The 23349-nt window shown below is 48.2% G+C and overlaps 7 protein-coding genes across 7 annotated transcripts; 3 read left to right on the forward strand and 4 right to left on the reverse strand.

Annotated features, from left to right (window-relative positions):
* Positions 1–43: 43 nt before the first annotated feature.
* Positions 44–1093, forward strand: BGZ61DRAFT_366205 (uncharacterized protein; the record flags this gene model as incomplete). The annotated part of the gene is made up of 1 exon (XM_046241665.1): positions 44–1093. A coding segment is annotated over one exon (1050 nt), but the record flags the coding sequence as incomplete, so codon positions are not given.
* Positions 1094–1773: 680 nt separating this feature from the next.
* Positions 1774–3897, reverse strand: BGZ61DRAFT_430851 (uncharacterized protein). Its single transcript, XM_046243829.1, has 2 exons — positions 3754–3897; positions 1774–3702 (listed from the first exon to the last, which is right to left on the reverse strand). Exons 1-2 carry the CDS (start codon positions 3838–3840, stop codon positions 2005–2007), a joined length of 1785 nt encoding a protein of 594 aa, XP_046097414.1. The 5' UTR covers positions 3841–3897; the 3' UTR covers positions 1774–2004.
* Positions 3898–5719: 1822 nt separating this feature from the next.
* Positions 5720–6724, reverse strand: BGZ61DRAFT_430853 (uncharacterized protein; the record flags this gene model as incomplete). Its single annotated transcript, XM_046243830.1, has 5 exons — positions 6599–6724; positions 6396–6539; positions 6215–6305; positions 5966–6150; positions 5720–5896 (listed from the first exon to the last, which is right to left on the reverse strand). Exons 1-5 carry the CDS (start codon positions 6680–6682, stop codon positions 5720–5722), a joined length of 681 nt encoding a protein of 226 aa, XP_046097415.1. The 5' UTR covers positions 6683–6724.
* Positions 6725–8090: 1366 nt separating this feature from the next.
* Positions 8091–11476, reverse strand: BGZ61DRAFT_559294 (uncharacterized protein). Its single transcript, XM_046255754.1, has 4 exons — positions 11021–11476; positions 10674–10974; positions 10331–10615; positions 8091–10283 (listed from the first exon to the last, which is right to left on the reverse strand). Exons 1-4 carry the CDS (start codon positions 11416–11418, stop codon positions 8106–8108), a joined length of 3162 nt encoding a protein of 1053 aa, XP_046097416.1. The 5' UTR covers positions 11419–11476; the 3' UTR covers positions 8091–8105.
* Positions 11477–12966: 1490 nt separating this feature from the next.
* BGZ61DRAFT_484209 (uncharacterized protein) lies at positions 12967–15277 on the forward strand (the record flags this gene model as incomplete). The annotated part of the gene is made up of 9 exons (XM_046249582.1): positions 12967–12969; positions 13076–13148; positions 13382–13491; positions 13884–13949; positions 14123–14233; positions 14622–14650; positions 14694–14751; positions 14791–14908; positions 15075–15277. 9 exons carry the CDS (start codon positions 12967–12969, stop codon positions 15275–15277), a joined length of 771 nt encoding a protein of 256 aa, XP_046097417.1.
* Positions 15278–17782: 2505 nt separating this feature from the next.
* On the forward strand, positions 17783–19525 carry BGZ61DRAFT_366142 (uncharacterized protein; the record flags this gene model as incomplete). Its single annotated transcript, XM_046241657.1, has 1 exon — positions 17783–19525. One exon carries the CDS (start codon positions 17783–17785, stop codon positions 19523–19525), a length of 1743 nt encoding a protein of 580 aa, XP_046097418.1.
* Positions 19526–20704: 1179 nt separating this feature from the next.
* On the reverse strand, positions 20705–22097 carry BGZ61DRAFT_538462 (uncharacterized protein; the record flags this gene model as incomplete). The annotated part of the gene is made up of 5 exons (XM_046254655.1): positions 20705–21097; positions 21164–21372; positions 21472–21610; positions 21662–21761; positions 21817–22097. The coding sequence occupies 5 exons, from the start codon at positions 22095–22097 to the stop codon at positions 20705–20707; spliced, it is 1122 nt and encodes a 373-aa protein (XP_046097419.1).
* Positions 22098–23349: the final 1252 nt, after the last annotated feature.

Genomic DNA, 23349 nt, shown 5'->3' on the forward strand with positions numbered 1-23349 from the left:
TTTGTACTTTGATGGAGCCGGATTCTACCACAACGAACTTCCTCCTAAAATATCTGTCGCCGCACTTCAAATGGAGAAAGTCTCAGAAGCCATCAGGCGGACTAAAACTCCTTACGTCGATGTCTGGATCCAAGAATTGCAGTCTGGCTCGATGGACGCAATCATAACTCTTTTATTAGCCCAGTTGTCCAATTTGACTTCTCTCCACCTCAGACCGAACTACCTGATCGATAATCAAGCTTTGGGCATGATGCTTAGGCTCGCCCTTTGCAGCCCATCAGAATATCAACTACCCCGATTCCAAAATCTTCGGTATGTCAACCTGGATTGCTGGCCAGATGACTATCGACCCGAAGAAGTCAAAAATACCATGGATATGCTTCCATTCTTCTATCTACCAAACATTCGGTACCTATCTACCGTTATCCATAACCCGGCCGAATTCGAGTGGCCGGCGGAAGCACCCGCCCCTACATCGCTTGTGTCATTGAATTTGGGCAGGTGGCGGGAAGTATGGCTGGGAGATCTCATCGGCGTCCTCAAGGGCGTCCAAAAAATAGAATGGCGATGGTTTCATCGTGAGGACATTGACCCAGAAATTTGTGAGCCTGTCATTGACCTCGACAAAATTGGTGCGGCAATGTATTCTGTTCACGAAACACTGAAGGATTTGACCATCACAGCTGAATCCCTGGCTGTGAATTTCATCGACCCTCCTCTGGTGATAAAAGGCTCGCTGTATGACATGACTCGTCTTGACAAGCTAGAGCGGCTCCAAATACCATGGATCTTCATCATGGGGTTTTCGCCATCCTCGGGCAAGCATTTGGGGGGTGCAATTCCTAAAAGTACCCAGTTCCTCACTTTGACGGATGACTTGTTTTATGATGATAAGTCTGAGTGGGACCAGGTCGAGATCTTATTCTGCTCGCTCAAATCAGAGCTAGAGTTAGAAGACAGGACAGAGGTTTCAACTCCTCTTCGACATATGACTCTGCAACTGTTCCCTTTACGGGAATTGAGCGTCGATAGAAAGGCCGAACTGGAACACATCAGTATTCAAGCTGGAATAGAGTTGACTTGGACTAGGTGAGTCTCTGGCCTTTTTTTACTTCACTACGCTGCTTTTGGTGCCTTTATGGTTCTCTTGAAAGTTGAAAGGGCATTAGTAACATTGAAAAAGGTTTTAAACTTCCAAGACTGCTGTTCATATACCCTGGCATCTACTTTCGCCCCGGTGAATTTGCCTTCAAGTAAAGTAGGACTGTTCTATTCTAAACCCATTTAGAATACTATCTTCATAGGGACATTCTATAAATACAGGGATAGTCCAATACTGAAATACCCAAAGCCGCTGGAAATCCGAGCGTTTGATCATCTCGCTCTGACCTGTTTCCTTGATCTCTAACTGCGCACATCCAGTGTGGCATTCACTAATAATCAAGAAATCAGATTTCAAGCAAAGTGTCGCTAACAATGATGACGTTCCCGAGCAGCGAATTAAAATTAATTTCTACCATGTTTCTGACGCTCTGGATATCAATGATTGATCCTATCCCGAATTTTCCGTAGGTAAGATAAAAAGTATAGGATGACTTGATCTGATAGGAAGGATTGATTTGAAAACGGAAAGTCGCACGCGAACTCTTTTCTTGATTATCATCAAGGGAGTCCAAAAGACTCGTGCTTGCGTCGGTGCCGCCTCGACCCTACTCTTTTATTAATAATATTTTATTCTCTTATATACTTAAGTATACCACACATACTTCCTACTCAAAGTATCTTAAATACAATTACAAGTACCAGACCTTAGCTCTCGACTTTGAGCTGCTTAAGAGATTGTGAAAATGAAAATTCTTTTAATTTGTTTACGCGCTAAAAGGTAGGCATGTCAATCTGTGTAGTTGAATACAGGATTAAATCCTTACAGCTTTAACAGAGGTTGAGCTCTGGTTGCATCAAATAGAATTGAAAAATGAAGAGGTTTCCCCATGTCGTATACCCTCAAACCTTCGATTTCACCCGGCACAACCGACCCGTGTCATCTTCTGCCCACTCATCGCTCCCTACACAAGTCGGACAATAGAAAATACTCTTCGGATCGTAGCATTTCTTGGTTTTTAAATGACGGTCATAGTTAGAGCCATAAAAATTCACCTTCCAACTTGGGTCTTCCCGGCCACCTTCATTCATATATGTGCCAGTGTCTGGAGCGAGCGCTGTCATTGCACTACCTTTGACGTTCGTGATGTCGTGTTTAATGGCCGAGATAAGGTCATCATCAGCATCATCTGGTAAGTCACGTAGAGAAATGTGCATGCAGTATGATGTGCGCCACGTAGGGTGGGCGCCAGAATAGGGGTCGTTGGCGTCCCGGAAAACTTGGCCTCCCGACATGCACTCGATGGTTTGGCGGGTGGAATCCTCTGGCTCGCCGGCCACTATTTCAATCGTCTGCTTGAGGCTCGTCATGTTGCTCTGCAGGGCTTTTCTGTCGAAAAATCGGGAATAGAATACCCCGATGGGAAACCCTGGATCATCATATCCAGCCACGCTGTTGAATAGCTCCCAGTAGTCGTTATACGATGACCATGTTACGGACACGTCGATGCCCAAACTTTCAAGTCTCTCCTGCACCGGAGCGAATGTAGCTTGTGCTTCGGCGAGGGTCTGGTTAAGGACGAAAGCGTTGTGGAAGTAGCCTGGGGGGGCGCTTCCAACAAGTGATCCATCTGTAAGACTCCAGAAGCCGAATGCCGCGTAGCCTGCATCCATGAGATCGGGAAAGGAAGAGTACAGCGCCGTGAGGGCGTCCAGAAACTGAGACCTGTTGGCGGGTGAGAAAGGAAAGGAGAGTTGATGGCCCGCCCCAGCGACCATCGGATGCGCTTTGAAAGTCGCTGATAGCACGATCCCGTAGGTGCTAGGGCCTCCACCTCGTATGGCAGTGTAAATGTCGCGGTTCCGGCATGCGTCCACCGTGACGATGTTCCCATCTGGCAATGCTACCTCGGCTTCAAGCAACTGATCTGCGCCTATGCCGAAATGATGAGAAGCTGGTCCCATGCCGCCCCCTTGCATCCAACCACCGATGGCCCCGATAGACGGCGCTCCTCCGCCAACCACGACGACATTATTTTCTTTTGCTTTGGCATAAACGTCACTCCACTGGTAGCCCCCGCCAATTTTCATGGCACTGCCTCTCCATTTTGACTTCTTGCAGTTGCTAGAAGATTGGAATCTTTCCTGGAAGTCGAGACCGGTGCGGAAATATCTCAACCAGATCTCCAAGCTCCCGAACCCTTGGGACCGTCGAAGTAAATCATGGCCAGTTGTTTTCACAACAAGTCTGACATTGTTCTTTGCAGCGAACTTGATTCCGGATACAACATGTTCGGGTGATGTCGCATTGACCGCATATCTTGGCTGGTTTCCGATGGTGCAGCTTTCTGTGGCCCCGGCTGGAGGATCAACGGGGGGACACATCTGGTCGCCAGCGTCCTGGCACAATCCAGCTGGCTGCTCTGCTTGCCAGGCGCATTTATCCCACTTCGCGTTGACCTCGGCGCATGTCTCGTTGTTGAAGAGGGGGCCCGAATAGCACGAAATTGCTACGGGCTGGACGGCGATGAGTTGGCCTGATACAGAGGTGTTGAGAGCGTTCCAGGTTGAAGTGGACGGCCAACAGCTGTCTGCCGGAGCCTGGGTTGTCTGATAAGTAAAGGGGGTTTATTGTTGGGTCCGCTCACTTACGCATTTACAAGCTCCTATATCTGAGGCATAGCTTAGTCGACAAAATCCCGCGATGGCAAAAATAAATGGCTTGGACGTTAGCATCATGAACAAATGGATGCGCTTCTTGGCTAAGCTTCGACGACCTGAGGTCGAGAGATTGTTCTGATGATTTCAGTCATAATAACGAAGCCATTCTACCATTTATACTTACGAGAAGATCGGATCAGTCGGCCAAAAACAGATATACGAAGTTAAAGTTTTACAGCACAGTTCAGCACAATGTCCGCTTCAATGAAACCTGGACGTCGACATCGGCGGGCAAGTTGCTTCATTGGTACAAAACAACGACGATCAACCGTCTTCCAATCGCATTAGAGCTGCGCGTCGCATACACGATACGAATGCGCCAGGAGGGCAGTGCATAGTCGGGAACGAACAAATTAATACGCGTTTTCGTATTCCTGCCACGCCGCGGGGCTTTGATTGCCCCGAGCCCGATACTTGGGGTCGCACTCGGATGAATTGATGAGCCATTCGCGGTGTGAACGCTCCGTGGCATGGGAGGATTGTATCGCAATGCCGCTATGGCAAAAGGGAAACCTTTTTCCGGGTATTGAGCAACCGGATTCCGCACGTATCAAGGAATGCATTGCCGAACCTCTTGAACTCATCAGCCACAACCTCGAAGAAGCATTACATTCACGCCTGGCCATTTTGTTAACATCATATCACATTCTTTTGAATGATGTGAATCTTTCTAAATTATCAGCGGACATCTTAACTACTGTTGAGGAATCCGTTAATATTCCCAAACGGCTATTGCATTCTTGTCTTGTTAAGTTGGAATAATCAAGTAGCATTCGATTTTCTTTATCAAGAGGTAAGAGTGTCTTATTACACACTTACCTAAAGAGAAGACTAAAAGCTTAACAGTCAAAAGAATATTATTAATAAGACAGACTATATACCTAGTCTATTAAAGTTTTAACAATATAATCCGACAGATTAAGGTTTTGAGCCCCACCGGTTATCTTTTTAATACCTTAATAAACTGCAGTAACAGCTGTATCTTAATAAAGCTAGATCTGCTGAAAAACCTAGACCTTAAAAAGGGCAATATTATAATAGATACAAAATCTCTGCAAGCCTTACCTCCTACATTCTAGCTATCCTTCCATCATTACACACACCATAACCAACCACAACAACCAACCACCACCAACCGCTACAACAACTAATAAGATATCTGCTTTCCGTCGAATAATACAGACCGATAAGGTCCCTCCCAATTGTCGCAATATGAATAGCTTTCGATTCAATCTATATGATGGAATCAGGACTAACCAAACTCTTATTAGGAAGCTGCAAACTGCAGCTCGAAGATCCAGACTACAAGATATCACAGAAATCCAGGCCAACCAACCCAAGAACCTTTATCTAGCGCAGATACTAGTCTTTAGCTGCCACACTATCCAAAAGATATCTGGCAGAGGTCTGGCTCTACAACGCTTCGTGACTACGATTTTATTTGTATTTCTATTATATATAAACCTTAGTTATGCAACATCTCCTATAAAAACATTGCAGTATTGAACCTTCTTAATGTGACCCCTTGAATTGTTAGGCTTCGTTATTGCGTCGTTGTCTTCTTTTCTGCCACTTATACGGTTGCGACAAGGCCTTGTACGAATAAATACAGACTGGAAGTTATACATCTCGGTCTATCTGAGACATTGGATTGAAAATCAGGGGTACGTCCCCTCATCCCATCTAAAGCGCAAGATACATCAACTACGATGACGCCAGGTGAGATGTTGAACACGGTTAGACTGAGAAAGCGGTCCCTTGTTATGCCAATAAACAAATCTACCTAGTTCTAAGTATGTTGAGTGTTGACACAGAGCGGCCAGGGCCTTCACCAAACCTTCCCGCTCCTCTTGAATGCGAAACGCCTGTCAAAGTGGTCCCGAGTCTCCTAATAAGCCTATTGCAGGTACCAACCAGGGTTCTCATCGGGGCCGGACGGGCTGTTGGGCGACGCATATCCGAAGCGGACTGTCACGCTGGGGCTACCCGCCTGAAATTCGAATTCAAAACCCTGCGACGGCTGGATAGCCGCCATAGTCTCACCTGAAGGAACCGATGACCAAAAGAGGAGAAACTAAAAGGGGAGGGGTGAGACTAGAACTGACGGAACCTTTAGACGAAGAGGTAGAAGAAAGAAACTTACTTTGTTTTTCGGGGTCAGCTGAATCAGAGACGTGCTCATGTGAACGCCGGGGTCAACGTAGATGGCAGTATATTGGCCAGCGCCGGTCTGTTGCTTGATAGCGGCATGGAAGGCGATGGGGTATCCTCCAACGCCAAAGGATGAATCCGGCCCGGCGCCGTCACCTGTATCCCAGACACTGGGGGCTGCAAGTCTCGTTAGAAGTGTAACAAGTATTTGATAGATATCCTGCCACTGTTGAGACCTTACTGCTTGCAGATTGGGCCGGTCCAAGAATGCCGTCCTTGTAGTGCGAGATCTGGCCGGGAAGAATGTCTACACTATTCGTGGACTCTTGAATCTAAAGTGGCACAAAGTTAGAGCAACGAACTTGAATGCGGTGTAAAAACAGCAGCATCATGGCCCTGGTTACGACAATCAGGCAGCTTACCAAAATGCCATCGCTGAACGATTGTGTCAGGAACACCTGAAAACGGTCAACCCATTCAAAGGTGTTGTTTCCGTTGAGCGCTTTCTGGCCAGCAGAGGGGCGAAGTCCAGCGCTTATGAAGACGGCTGAGTAGTCGTTATTGACCTAAAAGCAATGCCACGTTAGGTCTGAACTGGAGCAACGGGAAAATTGGCAGTGCTTACCTTCCTCGCTAGGCAGAGTGAGTCTGTCGGCGACATTTGAAGTATCGCGCTGTCGACTTGAAGGTTGAGGGTGTAGTGCGTCATTGTGCTTCGTATTTGCGTCGAGCGCTCGTACTATGGTGTGTGAGTGTCTTTGGTGGGGAAAGCTTGCGGATATTGGGAGTGGCAGATCATCGCGATTTAATACTCGCTCGGTGCTCGTAAATTGTTGAGTCGATCTGGTGCAGAGACCAGTCGAGGCCTGCGGTAGTGTCTTAGCTGCATCCCAAGACCTTCTCATCAGCTAGCCTCATTCTCCGTATCCAGGAGAGCGATCTCCTACTTGGGATTGGAATCAGTCACGAGGGCGAATGCTCGATGACCTGACTGGCCGCATATATGAATTGTCTCACAGCTTGCATATTCGCGGCATATCGTGCGCAACTATTGAATGCGGCTGAACACTATGTATTATTGAGTGATTCTTGCATGTAGGCCAATTTTAGTACCAGGCTCAACGACCTATAGGTGGTGGATGGCGGAGCATAGCGCCTGGAGTTGTCTCATACTCGATGGTCTAGAACGTCAGCCCTAGCTAAGACACCAGAGACTAATGAATGTGGCGCCTTGTTCAGGTCTGATCGCAACGAGCCTAGACCACGAGCGGTGAGCGTCCGCAGTAGATCTGCATAAGGACGGCAAGTTAGACCAGCACTGGCGAGAGGTTTCAGTAGCGAGGGAAAATGATGCTCTGTTTTCCGATAGACTGGTACCGTATTGGCATGAGGCAAGAACGTACTCAGAGAGTGAGCTTTTACTAGTCCATAGGGTGAGCTGTTGTTGGGAAAGCAACCCAGACCCTTCATTAAACAACAAAAGAGACAGGTCGTCCGAACCAAGTTATGGCTGCTATCACGCTCACTGGAGATCACGGTATCAGTTCCAGCACCTTGGGGCTGCCGCTGGCTGTATAGTAATAATGGGCGAAGAACAAAGTCGTTCGCCGTCGGACTCGGCTCCACACTTCGAGAACGTGTCGGACAGCATACCATCTTTGTGACCGATCCTGGCGAGCTATACCAGATTTCGCCATCGACAAGCTTTTATGTCGTTATCGGCGAGATTGAACAAGGAGACATTTTGACACCGGTAGCTTCTGTAAAATTGACCCTGTGAACCGAGGTGGCAATGGAGTAATAATTTTCTACGAGGGCCATAGACTCATAGTATTGGCGGATTAACTGATTTTAAGTCGGAACTCGGAGATTCTGGACAGGACATCATTTGTTAGTGGATTATAGGTGATGATAAAACACCAACACTCGCCCCAAGTTATAGTTTCATAGAGCATTTGATTTGACTCTCCAAAATTAGAACAGATCTAGTCCTAGCTGCGCCAGAGGCAGTCTACTAGACCCCAACCTAACGGGCTCGGAGTTCTAGGAAATCACCTTTTCATTTCAACTAATACAGCTTGGGCTCCTTCCACGCATCAAAACATAAGAGTCGCCCACTCAATCAGCTCCAGTTATCTTCTAACATTGTACATGTATGCCAGCCATTGCCGCAACAATACTTGATTGGTGTGATTTTCCGGCAATATTCGTTTCCGCACAGTCGCCACATGTTCCATCAGCTTGACTGCCTCTTCGATCTGACCATTTTGGAAGTATGCTGTCGCAAGCAAATCCTGTGATCGCAATTGATAGAGGTGGTCTTCCGCTAGTATTCGGCTCTGTATTGCCACTATCGTCTGAAGTAGCTTGACTGCCTCTTCAATCTGACCATTTCGGAGGTATGCTGTCGCAAGCAAATCCTGTGATCGCAATTGATTGGGGTGGTCTTCCGCTAGTATTCGGTTCCGCACATTCACCACATGTTCCATCAGCTTGACTGCCTCTTCGATCTGACCATTTTGGAGGTATGCTATCGCAAGCAAATGCTGTGATGCTAATCGCTCGGAGTGATCTTCTGCCAGTGTTCGGTCTCGCACTGCCACTACCGTCTGAAGTAGCTTGGCTGCCTCTTCAATCTGACCATTTTGGAGGTATGCTGCCGCAAGCCCGTGTTGATATGTCAGATGATGGGGGCTGTCATCTGGCAATGTCTGTCTTTCCCCAATACGCTGTAGCAGCTCAACTGCCTCTCTACTGCTGCCATCCACCAGCAGACAATTCCCGACCATCACACATAGTCTGTAGTACTCATATGTATACCCCTCAGAGCCTTCGTTATCTTGAAGCACTCTTAAAGCATGTGGTAAATATTGTTGCCATAATCGACGATTCTCCCAGTCATCAGTCGGAAATATCTTCGAGAGATGAACAACAGCCTTTTGCAAGGATGCTCCTACGCGGTGGGTTTCAACCCACCGCCGTGTCATGAGATGCACCAGGCTATGCATGTCGAACACCTTGTTTCCTCGTTCAGTGAGGAATCCAACCCCAGAAAGGGTTCCAAGAGCCTGGTCTATTCTCCGGCGTGATTCAAGACAGGGTAGTATCGACCGAGGAATAGCTTTGGGCTCAACGTATGCGACGAATGAGAGAATTTCTATCGCAAGCAGATCTACCTTGTAGATGTATTCGAAAGACCTCGCCCATGTAGTAGCCACGTCGTTTTGGCTGTCCCTGTTACCGGTTCTGTCTCGAGAGCTGCTACTCAGTAATTCGATCTTGTCTCCATCTGTCTTCTTGTACGTATGTAGATAGTCTTCGATCGACTTCTCAGTCTTGTTCAAATAGTCTGCCACCTGTGCAATCGCCAGTGGAAGGTAGGTCAGTTCCTCTAAGAGTTCGGATACCATATCCAGATTCTCAAGTTGGCCTTTCTTAACTAGCGACTTCTCCAATAAGTCTATCCCTTCTTGTCGCGTCATTTCTTGCAAATCCAGAACGTCAGCATCAGCGAGGTTGAAAGCCACGACCCGAGATCGCGTAGTAAATAGAATCCGACCGGTTTCGCTTTGTGGGAGATAGTCGTATATTCCCTCTGGTCGCTCCTCTGATCCGAACAGGATATCCTCATCGTCTGCGTTATCAACCAGGAGAAGCCACTTCCCTGCATCCTTCGATCCGAGGTATCTTCTTACTGCGGCCTTTGGGTTCTCATTGTTCGCTCGTCGAAAGCCAGCGGCTTTGATGATCTCTTGGCATGCTTGCTCAAAGCTATCATGGCTGTCTGCTGAAACCCAGAGAACAGAGTGTTCGGGCATGTTCTTCTTGGTCCAGAATGCGACTTGCAAGGCAACTTGGGTCTTGCCAATACCACCCAAACCATGCACTGCAACTCTTTGGCAGTCATCTTGTGTGAAAAGCATTTGAGTGAGCTTCTGAATGACTTCAAGGCGTCCTGTAAACCGTTTCCTTTTCTGTAATGGGACCAAGAACAATGCTTGGCCTGTATCAAGACAGTCAGGTTGAGTAAGTGCCGCTCTACCATTCAATGTGGCGGTTTCACACCCCGCTTTTGAGGATTTATTGTGATTCTGCCATGCTAGCAGCGCCTGGCGTGCAAGTTCCTTGAGTTTCTGGCAGACCTTATCGTATTCGTGATCCTCTGGCCCAAACTTGACCATATTCGAGTGTGTGCGAGCGACTGCACAGATGTGCTCTGGGCCATCTTCCCAGGACCGGCAGTGTGTAGCGGAAGCCCTAGTGACAAGCACTGATAGTGGACCAATCATTTTCCAATAGCCATTCTGATCCTATCCACTCTTAGCATTTATAAGTAAGGAAATAGTTTACGGCATACCTTCTTTGCTGTTGGCGATTTGAGCGTCTCGTAGAAGCAGACGATCTCAGAGTCGCCCTCTTGACCAAGCGCCATATGGAATTGGCGTCGTTGGGTATTGAGAACCTGCGAGTTGATATCGTTGATGGACTCGAGCAAGAACCGGTTTGGACTGTCCCCAACCATCGGTATGAGTGAACTAGTATCCATACCATCGTGTGGCACTCCAAAGAAAGCAATTCCATATACTCTCTGGAGAAGTTTGATATCCCTGTCGTACTTAGACATTGATAGCGTTACTAGCATCTACTAAAAAGTTAGAATCTTTCCTAAAACTATTGGGTTCCAAACGGGATAAACCTACCTGCTTGACGATGAGCCCCCCTAGGCTGTGAGCGACCAAGATGATCGGCCTTGGGGTTCCCCCCCTCTCCAGTGCAAGCATACTGGCGTGGAACGACGTTGCAAGGTCTTCCAAGTTTTGTATATTGTCGCTTTGCGCAACGGTCGATTCGTAGCCGTAGATAATCGATCGTGCCATCGGACGGCCGGTGTCTTCCCAGATGAGGTCGAATGGGAGAGAGTCTCGTAACCACATGTGGTCTTCGCCCCTCTCCTTGAAGGAGCCGAAAGCGTGTCCACCAATACCGGATATTGAAACGATACTACGGCGAATTAGCACAAGCCTTCTATCCACACTGTGATACTTACTCGATCTTGTGATCCTCTGTGGGCGGGGAGTAGAGGGTAGTGATGCCATAGAAGTCCTTGTCGACTACTAGGTATTGCTTTCGGGAAGGCTGGTCTCCAGGCGGCAGCTGAATGCGATAACTCCCACCGGTTCGAAGCCTCTGGAGTGATGGGGGCGACGTCTGGAAAGTAACGGTACCAGTTCCGGAACGGCCATTTGTTTCGCGGGCGAGAGACCCGACAGTCAGGCCTGCCCAACTCTCACGCTCGAGGAGGAAAGTTTGCAAACGTTCGGAGTCCCAGTTCAAAGGGATTCCACGGATGCGGAACGTGATGGCATCGTTGGCTGCCTCCCTCGCTGGATACACAACTTCTGGTGCATCTCTGTCCCGGATGTCGCGAGCATCCGGCTGATCCATGTTCCATCAAGCCGGCGATGCAGTCGTCGGTGTGTGTCTGGTCTCCAAGGCCGTTCGGGATGGCAGCGGCCAGTTCCTGGGATCGAGGGTGCAGGATAGAGAGGCAGAAATGAAAAGAGAGGGGAAAGTAATGCGGCTGAAGAGGCTGGGCGCAGCCAACAGCGCTTACTTGATCTTCGACTTGGCCAATCAACGCAAGTCAGGCTGCGAGAACACACGAGAGCCGACAGCTTTTTGATCGCCGGTAACGTGATCAGCGTATCTCCCTGCATAGGCAGTTAGATACCTAAAGTGCATAGCAAATCCATCGCAGGGGAGACACAAGCATCCATCCAGCTACAGCACCTGTCATTTGGTCCAGATACACGTAGAAGTCCATCAACAGCAACAGCCTGCACTCAATCAACACCGGGCTCCTGATAAACGTATCTCAAATAATCCCTGCGCCGACTAAGAACAACTGGCTGCTGCACAGCCCTACAACACGTATGCGTCCTGCGATATTTATTTGCCTTGCCGACAACCCCGCCTCCACCAAAAGAATTGAGATAGGGAGCCTTCTGTTAAACCTTAGACCACGATATATTGCAACACCTTGCCAACTTAAATCATGTCATTTTGCCACCCTGAGTCGCTTATCGATTCTCAAGACGATTTTAGGTCCAGCCGATGACACAAAAGTTGGTCCCAGCTCCAAGGAACTTTACTTCATATTCGTAGCTGTGGTAGAGGAACGATGCTATTCAGAACCCATGTCCATGTGTCCTAGATGAAGGAAATCATTGTAAAGATCGAACTAGTCTGCGTTACCTACTCAGGAGGAATCAATCCCTGGGTACGGAAATTGACCGTGGATTATGGGATATCCCAGATCTGCTTCGACTGTTATTGAGATAGCAGTTCCATTGTGTGTCTTAACGAAAGACTTTTAGTATGGACAATTCGGCTTATTAACGCACTGAACGAGCTCAAGTAATTTATTTTAAAATTCTTGTTTTTACAATATTGATTGGCTAGTCACTAACAAACGAATGGAAGTAACATAAATCTGATTTACCAATATATTCTCCAACCTGGAGGCCTGCGGGTTTTGTCTGCTAATTAAATAGTAGGGCGGTTCCACCACAGCGTGAATCTAGGTTCCCAAGTCTGTATTAACGTCAAACGGTAGGTCTTTTATTGTTTGGAATCATCTAAGGATATATATCCAGGCGATAGGGATAGTAGAGACGCATGAAAAATTACGATTCGAAATTTCACGCCGTTCACTTTCGACACGTACTGTTTGCCACATTTCTCACAAAGTGATATTGATGGGTGGAACATAGTGTAACTGCCTGTTCAAGGACCTCCGCTGCGGCCTCTGTGGCGAAGCTGACACTTGTCAAACCCACTTCCCATGCTCGGTGAAGTTAGTCGCTGCTGGCAGGTTTGAAGATGGAAGGCTTTAAGACAGGTCCAACATATTCAGTATCGCGGCCGTGGTTGGGAGAAAAGTTCATGAATCCATCACGTTGAGATGGAGAATACCTAGATTGGTACTACGACATGGTTAGTGTGCAGAAGCCGATAACTGACCCGAGACGGTGGCGGGCGGCGTCGACAAAGGCGAACATTCGTCTCTGAAGCACTGCGTAGACAGCTCAGTAAGTTATAGGTCGGGATTCTTATCGGCCACCATCATGGCGGTCTCACGATCGAAGTTTTGGACTCCGAGCTGGGTCTTGACGGTGAGTGTAGGATCCAACTCAATGCGTCGCGGCTATCGTCGCCACTGGAAAGCAATCACAAGTCAGCTAACGGAAGAACTTAACCATATGGCCTGTCAATCTCGATGTGTACCTCTTGCACGTAGTTTGGGAGACTACAAGCGACTTGGACTACGTTTAACAAAGTTTTGGGAAACCTAATTACAAGGAATGTCTGAGTCTCGCTTACCGGAGACAACTCTTGTCTCGAGAAGATGCAGCAGCGAGTCAGACTACGGGGCAAGGACGTCGCTCTTATTCGCCCGATACTGCTTCCAAAGACGGTATAGTCTTGTCTCTTCGCTGCGCCATCTTCTACTACGTAGTAAGATGGGAGTGTCCCCTGTTCCTGGTGATGCTGCGATGACGACACTCAAACAGCACTAGGCTTACGTCAATCCTTGGGATGCGTGTCAAACGGCGCTAGGTTCACGTCAAGCTTCGGGATGCTTGTCAAAACCTTCAGGGTCCCTCGAAGCGAGTCTCAGCCTTGGCTAGCACCTAGTCTTATCTCGGTCGAGATCTACAACAGTTTGACGCCTCTCAGCGTCGCAGTCGCCCCTCAACGTCGTAATCGGCTATTGGATATCACTCGCCATTAACAAATTTCAAAATGACCTCATATCGTCGTCTGCGCTCTCTGCCACATGGTGACAGGTCCAAACCCCATTTACGGTGTCACTCATAGAGCATAACGGCGACCACGACGTGTAACAGGTGAGGCAAACTCCTGACATCGGAGTGGGAATACATGGGATGCAGATAGGATACCCATCTATGCGAGTGAGTTCTGGCCTTTCTTTCTTCCTCTATCCTGCACTCGCCTCTGTCACGTTGTGTGTGGTGCTGGCCCCTTATTCTTGAAGGGGGGGCGGGGGGTACCCATATTGTGTCGATGGCGGCAAACGTTCCTAATCAGATTATCTCTCAGCTCACCGTTGTAACTTTGTCGGTAGGAACTAGAAGCTGTGCTAAATGGTGGGAATCAGCCCACCCAACCCCACATTCCACTCTGCCCCACGGTTATGAAGCGAGGTCTCGACTATCAAGACGATAAACGCAATAATGTGTGTGCAATGATGCTTTCGCCCTATTGATGGCCGAGCTCCTTATCATCCAATGATAGAGAGTGAATCCTCGCCCTCATCCCCTTGACCGTTAAGAATGACGTATGGGGCCACTCATGGCACTCGTATTGAACAAACAGAACTACATGTACCAAGTAGAATCTCGATTACCCACATTAAACTTTCGGCAGCACCGTTGTGGCATCTTGGGTGCGTCTTGTTTGCTGAACCTAGCACGTCCCAGCCCGCTAGCGCCTTCGCGGGCAGAACGAAGATATCCACAGGTCAGTCCACCTATTCAACTGGGCGAGCATTGCAGATCCCTTGAGCAGCCTCCCACGTCGATCTGACAAAAATTGACGTGAGAGGTATGAGCAGGGTCTAATAGATCAGCCTGGACCCCTGGAATCTTATGTTGTATGTAGCCCGATAATTGGTCCAATACTAATTCCAGTTACAGCATTGCTGACCAGCCCGATAACTCAGTCTATCAAATCCTCTCTATCCGGTCAAGTGCGGTAAGCTTCCAGTTGGTATCTGACCCTACACATTCCCAGCTGGGAGAGATTGGCGCAGAGGAACTTGGAGCAAAGGCGGTCACATGTGGCTCTAAGCTATTCGATGTAGATCTTTATAGCGTTGACAGTCGATGGAACTTCTACGACCACCTGTTGGGTGAGCGCCGGTGTATTGCTCCTATTTTATTTCCCAACTGGCAGGTCATACTTCAGTGATTTTACTAGAGGCTAACGCACTCATTAAGGAATATCCTACTACCCAATCGTCAACCTCCATCCCTTCCGCCCGCTCCCTTCGTGCCCAAAGTCTTACATACTTCTAGGTCTCAACGAACTCTTGTTCGATTCACTGGAACCCACTCATCCCTCCCACGTTAACATTCGTCAGATCAACGTAGGAGGCTGTTCCAGGCATCCCCAAACTCCATTGGACATTGTGGGAAGCCGGTCTAGTGCCGTGTCAGTGTGGCCACCGTTAGTCTCGGTTTCCGAGACCAAGTCTGATAGGTTGATTTCTATGGTGTAGTTACAGAATCACCTCGCTTCCAGAGGATCTGCGTTTGTGACGATATTTGCTGCTAATTTACGCCCGCTTTTGATAACACCGGCAACTAAATCCAGATCCTGAATAAAATCAGTAGCATATGCCGAGGGTTCCGTAAGTGGGAGTAAGTCGGACCACCCATTAGCTGACCGACCCCTTACCTGACCGCCCCACTTACATAACAACCAAAATCGCAATTCAACTTCACTTATAGATAAAATAACAACTCAAAGACCTAATTGGTCCATTTCAACTGATTTTTAATAAACTAACTAATTAAATTTCTAAATATCTAAAAATCAACTAATTAGAATAAAGAAAAAACGAGCTATTCTGAGTCTTCAACCTCAGGCGTTTTTATTTGCCTTCTTGCCCTCTTAACATTCTGGATATCTTGAAATAGCCTATTTGGGTCTTTATAAACCCGTCTTCTTTTCCTAGTTTTTGATTGGCTTGAATTTTGATCTTGGACTTTGATTTTTTCTTCTAATTGGGTAATTTGGAACTGGAGCCTATCAAATCCCTTGCTAATAGTCTGCAATAGCTATCTCGTGGTTGGGCTAGCTAGTATTTCCTTCTTATGAGAACGGACTAATGAAGCAATATCTCTCGAATTGCTAGGGGTTATAAAAGGGATGATTTTAGACCTCTGATTTGTTTTTAGAGAAATAGGAGCTTCTGATTGGACTGTAATTGTATTATTAGAGTTGTAAATAATAAATTTACTACCTATTAGCTTTAATATATTAATTGGCTATAACCCGGCTTCTCTCCAACCTAATAAGGTATTTTTAGTAGTAAGAGCCTTCTTTTTTACCTTAAAATAGTAAGTAAGAAAGTCTTCCTTTCTAGTTGGGCTAATATTAGTGAGGGGATTGGCTAGTATTAAGGCAGCCCGATATACAGCTTTAAGTAGCCTAAAGACTGATATATTAAGAGGCTGAAGAATGTAGCTTGTATAAGGCGGCAAATAGAGTAAATAGACCCTATTAGTTATATAAATATACATAAAATCAGGCGTTATATGTGATCTATGCCTATCTAGGATGAGGAGCCTCTTCTTATTGGTCTGGGCTAGCTTAGAGCCCGGAAGGAAGACTTCCTGCAGCTAAGCAAGGCCAATTTTATTATTAGTCCAGCCCTTTTCAGATAATATAAATTTCCAATTAGTCAGAAAGTCTAATTCCTCTGGAAATTATTGGTGTTGGATGTGTTTGCCTTTAAAGACAACCAATGGGTCGAGGTACCTTCCCGTTGCGGAAATAGCCTTAAGAATAATTATCCAATTAAGGTCATATGGCTGTTTCTTAATTGTCGATCGGAGTTCTGATTGGCTAACTACAAGCCTATTAGTTCTAAGCCCTTAGAAGACTCCAGTTTCGTTAAAATTCCAATAGTTGCGTGGAGGGATCGATTTGACCCCTGGTTGGTCCAATAGGTCATAGAACCTACGAATAGCAGCTAGATTTGCTCTATTTATCCTTTTCCGGTTAATTCCCTTTTCTTTGAGTGTTTTTATTCGCTGGTTGCGGCATAGGAAGCCAGTCATCCAGTGCTTTCCGAGTTGTCAGTTGACACCACTTTCGCCCAACAAGGAAGTTGCCAACTTCCAGATCTGGCTATGAGTTAACGCCATTCCGAGCTTATCTTGTAAGATGAGCCAATTACAGAGCTGGTCTTCCTGGTTCTTAGAAAGCACCTGACGCCATTCGTGGGCTTCGTTGCGGCTTGGGACGCTATTGAGCTTGGTCCGTAGGGTTGAATAAGGAACAACGCGCTCATTGGCTGCTTTTCGCATTGATAGACCATTTTTCACATCCTGAATGGCTAGTTGGAGGTCTTCTTCGGTGTATTTAGGCATGAAAATAACGAAAATAAGGTTAAATTGACCAATTGAGTGTTATTGAAGGAAGAAACGCGTGTGGCTAGAGGCGCGTTGTGGTTGACGCGTTGTAAGTGGGGCGGTCAGGTAAGGGGTCGGTCAGCTAATGGGTGGTCCGACTTAGATATGGCCCACACATGCATTGGAGACGAACACACTACTTTGTGACTTAGCGAGGATTTGGCTTCTGCGGTAGATGTTAATTGGCCCAATAGGTTCTCTTATTCACAAGATTTTAATCATGGCAGAGTAGTGCTGACTCTACCAGCTTGCTATGGACCATTACTTCAAGCCAATGTCGCTATTTGGCGGCGGGGGGTTGGACAGGGAAACACTATGCTACAAAAGGTACGAATCCAACACCATGTACCACACCATTCATTACAATGTCGCCTTAAATTCTTAGCAGCCACTCTTCGGACTGATTCATACTTTATGTGCTCCACTGTACCTCCCCCGAGACAGGAACAGCTGCAGACCTAACTACATAAAGCTCGGTGACATCCCGCTGGCATCTCGAGACCTTTAACATAACCAACCCATCATCCTCATCTCCTACTTATCTTCTACTTATCTCCCATCACATTTCAATCAATCTGCCCTTCATGTCTGTTAAGGACGGTGCTCGCTTCGACTTCATTGTCGTCGGCGGTGGCACGGCAGGCAATATCGTTGCCTGCCGCCTAGCTGAAAACCCTGATGCTAGGGTCCTTGTCGTTGAAGCTGGTATTGGTGATTCGAAGGATAATGAGGAGATCAGGACCCCCGCACTCGCCATGGACATCCGAGGCAGCCAGTATGACTGGGGCTACAAAACGACCATGGTCAAGCGAGACGACTACGAGCGGATTGAGAAGCCAAATACTCGTGGAAAGGCTCTTGGTGGCAGCTCATCCCTCAACTATTTTTCTTGGGTGCCCGGCTCCAAGGGCACCTTTGATATGTGGGAGGAATACGGCGGCAAGGAGTGGACGTGGGATCCTCTTGTTCCCTATCTTCGGAAGAGTGCGACTTATCACGACGATGCCGGCTTATACCCGCAGAAGCTTAAGAAGATTGGTGGGGGTGGTCCAATTCCTATTGCACATGCCGACCTCATCCCGGAGATGAAACCTTTCCGTGACCTTCTCACCAAAGCTTGGAAGTCCACCGGCGAGCCCGTTGCCGAGAACGTCTACGACGGCACTATCCGTGGCCTAGCCCACAGTGTCAACACGATCTACAAGGGCCGGCGGTCGGGCAGTTTCCTTGCAGTTGCGGATAAGTCGAACATTACTATCCTTCCTGGAGCCCATTCGAAGCAGATTATCATCGACGATGCTGATCGAGCTGCCAAGGGAGTGATTGTGATCGTGGGATCTAAAGAACTTAGCCTCTATGCTACTCGCGAAGTCATTGTCTCTGAAGGTGTCTTTGAGTCCCCTAAGCTCTTGATGCTTAGCGGTATTGGACCCGCGCCTGAGCTGGCTAAGCATAACATCCCTTTGATCGTCGATTCGCGTCACGTCGGTCAGCACTTATTGGATCATCCTGGTGTCCCATTTGTTCTTCTAATCAAGGATGACCACTCAATGGACAACCATGTCCTGCGAAAGGGTCGTCTGCAAGACCAGGCTTTCTCCGCTTACTCTAACGGCCGCCACGCTGGCCCTATGGGATCGCCCTTCCTCGAGATGATTGGATTCCCTCGCATCGACAAGTACTTGGACAAATCCCCTGAATATCGCAAAGCGAAGGAGGCAAATGATGGCGTCGACCCCTTTTGTCCATACGGCCAGCCTCACTTTGAGCTTGACTTCCTCCCTCTGTTTGGCAGCGCCTTCCAGTGGCATTTCCCGCATCCTAGCAAGGGCAGCTATATGACTGTAATGGTTGACCTTGTTCGCCCTGTCTCTGACGGCGGCGAGGTTACTTTGAACAGTGCCGACCCCTTGCAGCAAGCCAATATCAACTTGAACTATTTCAATAATGATCTTGATATTATTGCTATGCGCGAGGGTATTCGATACGCCTATGATGTTCTTAAGCACGGCGACGGGTTTAAGGACATTGTGGAGGACGAGTATCCTTGGGATATGCCACTACATGACGACGAAGCAATGAAGAGGACAGTTTTGGATCGTTCCCAGACCTCATTCCATCCTTGCGGTACTACCCGGCTATCCAAGGATATCAAACAGGGCGTTGTCGATCCCGGCCTCAAAGTCCACGGAATTAAAAATCTTCGTGTCATCGACGCATCTGTCATGCCTGTTATTCCCGATTGCCGTATTCAGAATTCTGTTTATATGGTGGCTGAGAAGGGTTCTGATGCCATCAAGCGTGACCATGGAGACCTTTACCGTTAGCTCAGTGCCATTGGAATAAGCTGCAATGCCCTGATCATGTTTTCCGCGGCGGCAGATGCACGAATTAATGTAGGAGAACTTGGTAGTATTTGTCCTATACGCTCACTGTCCCTCATTTTATTCTTAGTTGCACTATGCCTTGAGGAACGATGACTTGACCTGATTTTGACTTGATTTCCAACTTGGCTTTAGTTGCGTTTATTAGGTCAATACCACACTTTGCAATTTCCCATCGGTCACCGAAAAAATAGTCAAAAAAAAGTTTCTAAAACAATGTTGGTTAGTTTACCTGCGCTGTCTTGATCAAATAGTTATTACAGCCTCTGTCAATCTTTGAAGTTAAGTGGTATGTTATTAAGTAGGTATACAACAACCTTATTATTCAACTACTGTTTATTTCTATTTTTTGAGAACACTGCATGACTTTGATCTATCTGATTATGTTGAGTAAAGGTAAAAAAAACAATTATTATTAGGTCGAGATTGCGCTTTTTATACCACCTTTTGTTCCTGTAGTCTTTGTCGTCCGTTACAAGTGAGCTCATGAAATCGTATCACAGTATGTACCAGGTATCCAAAGGTCTACAAACGGCGTAATTTGGTATTAACCTTCCAGTCCATCATATACACGGAGTTCTGCAAATAGTAGTCAGGGATGGAAACGGCATTGATGAATTATTTGGCAGCGGCCAAGCAGGAGAAGCAGAGATCGGACAACGGGACGAGGGGAAAGGTCGCGAGGCTTCTAGCGGGAGTCATAATTCGAGTCTGTCTTTCATCCCACGCGACGCACTGGGTGTCCATATGATGGCAGGTATTGCCGGAACAGGGCTAATCCTTCAGTGTGACAAGTGCTAATTAGACGTCCAGTTCCAACGCTGACAATGCCCAAGTTACCCAGCACTCTGAAACACCGTGGTATATCGACTATTGAGACTGGGGGCATTGCCTTTGTCAGTACGAGCAATCCTCCGAGGAACATGTTGGAGTCTCTAGTGTCATTTTCAACCACTGAGACAGTGAGAGTTTGAAGTTTTAACCTCTAGTAAATCGTAACTGAGTCGTTCTAAGACATTATAATACATGGGTATATCTAACTATCAGCTCCCTTCCCGCTCGCGTATGTATCGTATGCATTCCCTTTGACTAGAAATATTATTAATAAAGCGCACGTCTCGATTAAGGCGCCTTGGAAGTCGACACGGTAAATTCGACTTCCTTGGTAATTCCAGTGCGATGAACCTTGTTCGGGATGATCTCATCTGAGCTAGCCTCGCCAGTATGGATGAAAATGTCCCGGTTTGCTGAAGCCGGCTGTGTCCGGATAACGGATTTGAGAGATCCGAGGTGCTGACTTCGCCAAGTCGTTCGATCGTTTGTATCGCCAAGCATGATGCTTCCAGGCTCGGGGCCGTTCTTGTATTTGTTGTCGGACGATAGTAGGGAGCCGAAGAATGGTCGCAACTTCTGTCGCATCCAACCCCATGTCATGGGCAAGCTCGAGGTAGCCACGGCCACAAACGATTCTCGGACGGCCCAAGAAGCTCCTTCTTGAGGGCCTGTCTTGGGATTCTGCACGGACACCTGTTAGTAAACTGGAACAAGAGACGAGCTGACGTGCCAACTGCTCTGGCATACCTTTAGAATCAGAACGCATCGAAGCAGACCAGCTACCATAACGAAAATACCACCCGAAAATAGTACGACCAGACCAATCTTCTTGACTTTGGGGATCTGTGCACCCCATAGCATGGGAATCGGAATCAGGATTAGGTAGAGATCAGTGACAATGTTTAGTGCGACGATGAGGAAGATGTAGAGTTTCGACGAGGCTGGTTGGCACAGATCTAGTAGAGGCAATCAATACAAGGTCCATGGGTTTCAATGGTAGTGACAGATCATGTGCTCCAAGCCGCTTGGGCATGCATGATCATGGTATAACTCACTGCCGGGATTTGGGTTAATTTGCCAGAAATGGTGGAACGGTCGGCAGCTGAATAGAAGGGATGCCACGATGGCAATGTAAGTCGAAGCGATCAAGCCAATCCCAATGTAAATCTTTATTTTGTATCCAGCCAGACCATGCTAGAAGAGGTGTCAGATGATACACACAGAGTGACAATGATGATTACTTACCGTCAACCGGAAATAGAACGCACAGAGCGCGCTCTTGATAACCCACAACACTGTTGCGTACATGGTCCATCCCGCGACTTGAATCTTGGACCCGCCAATCCTGTGCTTCCATCTCAGCTAAAACCGCCCCTAAACACGAACGCGATCCGACAAACCTGTCATGGTACTCTTTGCTATCAGGAGACAACGCGGCGCGCTGCTCGTCGGTCATGGCGCTGTTGGTGAGCCCGTTGTACTTGGCGCCCACGGTGTAGGCGAGCGCCGTCTCGATCGTATACGGGATGATGACCAGCAGCATCAGGTAGTCGTCGGCCTCGAAGTTGCGGATGCCGACCTGGCGGATGCGGGCGTACGTCCGCAGGAAGATGATGCAGATGCCCAGCGAGAGCAGCGTGAAGGCCTCGGCGGCAAAGCTGGTGACGGCGTCGCTGGCCATCTCGTCGTCGTGAGCCTCGAAGCAGACTCTACGATGCGGGGCTGGAGTTGGCGCAATTGCTAGCTGTGAAGAAAGCGGCGGACTCGAGCGGCGGGCGGCCAGGCGGGTAGGATGGATTTATGAGCTTGGCCATGTCATCCAGCATGCCATGTGTTTGATGTATGTTGGTGGCGCCCCTAACTGTCGAGAGTCCGAGCGAACAAGGGTCTTACATGCGGGCTGAGGGCTTCAACTCAGGCTTAAGCCCGATGGAAGATCGTTCCCCGCGAAGGAAGGCCGTACTCAGCAAGGAGGAGTTAGCTCAGGACGAGACAACACCCTCAAGCACGGGGAGATGTCCCGGGAACAGTCGGTAATTCCTGATCCGCGTTTCTACTGGTAATCGTCTCCACTATCAAGATCACCTCCAGAGCGATGTGGGTTATCGCTGCAGTGTTTCACCCATTCAAGACTGCAGGTCGTCAACGGGGCCATCGACTAGTCGTCGCCGCGAAGCCCTGCCGCCACTAGCAGCGACGATTTTCACGGCTCCGCGGCCGTCCTGAGACTAACAGACGTGCTACCGCAGCATTAGCATAGCGCCATCGCCGCTGGCGTGTCAGCTGGCGGTGCGGGCGAGTCAGTTCCTGGCGCGTCGAGTCAGAAGACGCTGGGAAGAGCCCGACACGTCTTCTGGGATGAAGGCTACTACGTAATGGCCGGAGTGCTAGGGGTTAGCGGTTTGGAAGATGGAGAAGCCCCAGGGAAACGCTGCGTCAACCGCATCAGTGGACATATTCTACCCCGGGTTCCATCGTCATTGCTAGATTGATGGGGCAGATTGAAAGCCACCGACCGGTGTGATTCGGGGTCGTGGCCATGCCGCCTAGGTGATAGCACCATGCTACGTAGCATCATTATGCCCGTCCTTCAGCTGACGGCTAGCTGCAGCAGATTCATTCAGGGATGCTCCTGGATGTTCTGACATCAATTCGACAGCATCGCCTCTGCCAAGGCGCCGCTGCTCCACTGTCCCAGCTAATTTGTCCCTGCGATCCTTGTCTGCAGCGTGGTTGAATGATCAGCGCAGCTGCATGATGCAGAATCAACCACGTTCCGCATCGCCGAAGGCCAGTCAGAGTTTGCGCCAGATCTTCGACTTGTTCCGGGCGCTTCTCACACTACAACATGACACACTCGACCCCTTAGACATTGGAGACACGCATCCGGGAGTTGGGTGCATCAACCGCTTTCACTGACCAGTGGCGGATCT

The sequence above is a fragment of the Ilyonectria robusta genome (genome assembly GCF_021365365.1).
Source record: "Ilyonectria robusta strain PMI_751 chromosome Unknown BGZ61scaffold_29, whole genome shotgun sequence".
Classification (NCBI taxonomy): domain Eukaryota; kingdom Fungi; phylum Ascomycota; class Sordariomycetes; order Hypocreales; family Nectriaceae; genus Ilyonectria; species Ilyonectria robusta.